Here is a 4318-nt window from a genome sequence, read left to right on the forward strand (position 1 = left end):
GATTTTATTAACCATGAGTATGTATTATTTGGTTTTTTTGAATGATACATCTTATAGAAAGAAGAAAGAACAGGATAGTATTGCCAAAGATGAAGGCAGAAAAGGAGAGTAGGGACTCATTCTCTGATGAGATAAATATTATATTGCATGCCTACTCAGGGCAGGGCTTGAGGCAAATACCAGGTATGCAATGTGGTAGGATAATTTGGTGAAATATGAAGCTTTGTTTTGCCTGTGTTTTTCTTTTTTTCTCTTTTTGCTGATCATTTTCTTTTCTCTTTAGAGCAAGCGAGGATTTTGGTAGCGCTTTGGCCACCTCATGTGAAGGGTTGACTCATTGGAAAAGACTTTGATGCTGGGAGGGATTGGGGGCAGGAGGAGAAGGGGATGACAGAGGATGAGATGGCTGGATGGCATCACTGACTCGATGGACGTGAGTCTGAGTGAACTCCGGGAGTTGGTGATGGACAGGGAGGCCTGGCGTGCTGCGATTCATGGGGTCGCAAAGAGTCGGACACGACTGAGCAACTGAACTGAACTGTACTGAGAGTATCAGCACTCTGATGTCAGAATCCCTTTTACCTTTGTAAAAATCTAAAGTAAACCTGGGAAGAGGTTTTACCTTGGAGGGACTGAGAAAAGGGAGGGTTTTGGAGAGAATTCCTGAAGACTGTGGAGGGGATTGGTGTATATGTCTAGCCACTGTGGGCAGTGGGCTCTGATCCCTGACTGGGATGAAGCAAGTGGTAGGACCTGAGTAGATGGCTCTGGGGGGTGTCTGGGGAAGCCAGGACCAAGCCCAGAAACTCTCACAGCTGAACTCCTGTGGCTCAAATGTGGCACAGAGCTAGGAGTTGGAGAGTCCAAGACCCAGGGAGTTGTACCTGCTGGGAACACAGGGGTCACGGCGTTCACTGGTGAGACCAATCTCTTGATGGGAGGGTGTCAGGGGCATGTAGGAAGCCTCCCCTGTGCCTTGCTATTTCTTTGACCTTTGCACAGCCCTTGGCAGATGGGATCCTGAGAGTGCCAGCCCTCCAGTGCAGGGCCTTGGAGAAGGTTCGTTGGAAGAACATTTTATATTGTGTCTTTGGCCATGTCTTGTGGCTTGCAGGATCTTAGTTCCCCAACCAGGGATGAACCTGGGCCCTAGAAGTGCTGAGTTCTAACCAATGGACTGCCAGGGAATTCCTGAAAGAGCATTTTAAAGTGCAGTAACTCTTGCACATCTGCGTTTGTAGACTAAGATCACACCTGCTGCATGATGATAGGTAGGGAGCAGCCCCTGTCTTCACTGGCCTCAGGAGGAGCAGACAGCAAATATTTTCATGACTTGATAAGCGGTTAAGTGCTCTGGCATGCTCAGGCCCCAGAGGAAGAACAAGGGGATGCGGCAGACACCTCTAGCTCCTTGTCCCCCTCCTAGGACCTGTCCCCTCCTTTCTCACTTGTCCTGGCCTCATCTAATGGTCTCTCTCCCCTCCCTCACCTAACGGTGAAGTGGGGAATTGGAGGGTCTCTGCTCTGTGAAGGAAGAGGTATAGGAGAGCCAGGCTGGAGTCTTCTTGTAGAAGAGATTAATTTACATCTGATTTCTGGGGTTCCAAATACCTGTCACTGGAGACTCATTCCATGGCCTCAAGAGGTTAAAGTGGCTAAAGTACTCTGGACCCCAGGGTACTCAGCTAGGGAAGAAAGGAGAAAAGAAGGGACGAGGAGGATGCATTCCTAGCTGGAAGGAAGCTGAGGCAGGACTCTAGAGTCCAGGTAGGAACAGAGAGCACATAGCCCCATCGGGCAAGGAGGAGAGGCCATGCACCCCACTTCACTGTCAGGGTGGAAGGGAATCCTCTGGGGTCTTTGGGAGGAGATGGGAACTCTGCATAGGGCAGGTTCCAGAAAAACTTGTGTTTGGCTGTGTTATAGGCGGGCTCAGGCTCCCACCTCCCTCCAGTATGCCAAAAGGCAAGGGTGGACAGCCTCTGGTGAAGCTGAGAGTGAGAGTGCTGGGCGGAAGCAGGGTAAGTGGTCTCTTCAGGGTCTCAGGGGCCTGCAGAACCATTGAGGATGTGTGTCCTGGAGCCACCATCTCTCCATGGGCAGGGATTTCTCCTAGACCCGGAGCAGCCCAGCTCCCACCCTGCCAGTCAGCTTCTCTTTTACTGCCTGCAGGTCTGGGCACCTGGGAAGCAAGGAAAGTCTTGGGGCGGGCGGGAACATAGAATTTTCCTAGCCTGAGCTCCTGATTGGGACCCTAGAGTGTGTGACTCCCTGCTGTGGTGACAATGGCTTCTCTGCGGACACAAACACACAGAAACAGAAACGTGGGAAGAAGGCCAGAATGGCTGTTTATTCAACTGGGTATAAGTCATATTTACAAAGGAAAAAAGAGCTGGGTAGTGTGTAGTGTGGAGCAGGGTCAGGTCCAGGACCCTGGGTGAACTTTCCTCAGAGGGACAGGCCTGCTGCCACCTCTCACACTTCCTAGGGGACATGCCCTTCTCTGCCTCTCTAGGCCTGGCCTGATGTGGGCAGTGTAGCCGTGCAGGGTAGGGTGGGAATACAGAAGGGGTGGTTGAAGCTGGAGAAGGGGTGAGGCAAGGCCAGCATGAAGTGGCTGCTCTGGGGCCCCCGAGTCCTCCCTCTCTCCTAGCCTCTCTTGTCCCTTTGGTTGGGGCTCCAAGCCCTAGTGAGACTGGTGGGGACCTCCTGGGCTCCAGGCTGGTCACTGGGCTATGGCCCTTTTGAGGTCTCAGTCCTGGGAGGGCAGAAGAGGGGTTTGAGGGCATGATCGAGGCTCTCCTTCACCTCCCTCCCCCTGTCCCTTTAGCTCCCTTACCTCTTACAGCCTTTGGAACCCTTTCCCTTCTTGCCAGACTTGGGGGCCCCCTTGTCCTTCTTACAGTCCTGGGCTGGTTTCCGTGGGGCTGATGGCTTGTCCAGACGTCGCATCAGGTTCTGCACCCAGGCCTCTTTAGGGTCTGCACATAGCTCTGGCTGAGAGCGTTTCCGAGGCGAGAACCTAGGGTTCGGGGGTTAGCAAACCTGTCCTAGTCTTGCCTATCATGCCCTCCCACTTAGCTGCTAGCCTGCACCCACCCTGTGTACCTACTTACAGGATAGCTTGCATAGCGCAACCCAGGCTTATGTCCTGCCTCCGGTAGCTGCGGACAATGTTGGCGGGAATCTTCTTTTGGCTATACGTGAGGCAACAGTCCTGTGCCCCTCCATCACTGCCTGTGGGTGGGGTTCGCAGGGAGTGAGAGGCTGCTTATAGACTCCTACCCCAGGCCTCTCTAGCTCTCCCCCCACCCTGCCCTCCTCCCCCCAAGGCAACTCCCTGATACCTTGGACCTGGAGGATGCAGAAGGCCAGAGCCAGGACAAGGATGCTCAGGACCAGTGACTGAGGCATGGCCGTGGCAGCGCTCAGGCGAGGTGGTCAGTTTCAGTCTGGGGGGCCGTGTGTGGGCTACGACTGGTGTGCTGCCTATTTATGCAGGCGGACACTTTCGCTTCCCCCATCCCTAGGCACTCAGTCCAGGCAAGAGTAGGAATCTCCCTCCTTCCTTCCTGAAAGACACTCAGATCCTGTCCTGGCACCCAGCCTCACTAGTATGCGGAAATGAAAACTTCACACAGCTAGTCAGTCCCCAAGCCGACCCTGTCTCCTGCTCAATAAAAGTTAAATCTGAAAGGCCCGCCTTCTGTTCCCAGCCCCTGTTCTGATGGAGGCTTTATCACCTCTCCTCTGGAACACTGTGATTGCCTCTTCAGTTCACTCCAGGCTCCATGTTCTTCCATTCCTTCAAGCAGACTGAGGACTGTTACTAAAAGACAAATCTGATTAATGAGTTGTAAGAGTTCTGTGTACATTCTGGATAATAGCCCCTTATCAAATATATGATTTGCAAATATTTCCTTCCATTCTGTGGGTTGTTTTTTCACTCTCTTAATATCTTGATGGTGTCCTTTGATGCACAAAAATTTTAAATTCAGTTGATCTAATTTTTCTTCTGTTGTCTGTATTTTCGGTATCGTATTTAAGAAAACATTGCCAAATCTAAGCCCTTGAAGGTTTCCCTTAGATTTTCCCCCCAGCATTATTGAGCTATAATTGACAAAACTGTATATGTTTAAAGTGTACAATGTGATGAGTTGATATATGTATATATTGTGAAATAATTACCACAGTTAATTAATACCTCCATCACTTCATGTAGTTATACCTTTTCATTTTTTGTAGTGAGACAGTTTAAGCCCTACTTTCTTAGCAAATTTCCAGTATAGGATAAATGAAAGTTGCTCAGTTGTATCTG

General features: G+C 50.9%; 1 protein-coding gene across 1 annotated transcript; it reads right to left on the reverse strand.

The window, feature by feature from the left end:
• Positions 1-2332: 2332 nt before the first annotated feature.
• On the reverse strand, positions 2333-3478 carry CCL21 (C-C motif chemokine ligand 21). The gene is made up of 4 exons (XM_052645291.1): positions 3348-3478; positions 3117-3237; positions 2840-3022; positions 2333-2758 (listed from the first exon to the last, which is right to left on the reverse strand). The coding sequence occupies exons 1-4, from the start codon at positions 3412-3414 to the stop codon at positions 2734-2736; spliced, it is 396 nt and encodes a 131-aa protein (XP_052501251.1). The 5' UTR covers positions 3415-3478; the 3' UTR covers positions 2333-2733.
• Between the last annotated feature and the right edge of the window lie 840 nt (positions 3479-4318).

Source organism: Budorcas taxicolor, chromosome 8, assembly GCF_023091745.1.
Source record: "Budorcas taxicolor isolate Tak-1 chromosome 8, Takin1.1, whole genome shotgun sequence".
In the NCBI taxonomy this organism is placed as follows: Eukaryota; Metazoa; Chordata; class Mammalia; order Artiodactyla; family Bovidae; genus Budorcas; species Budorcas taxicolor.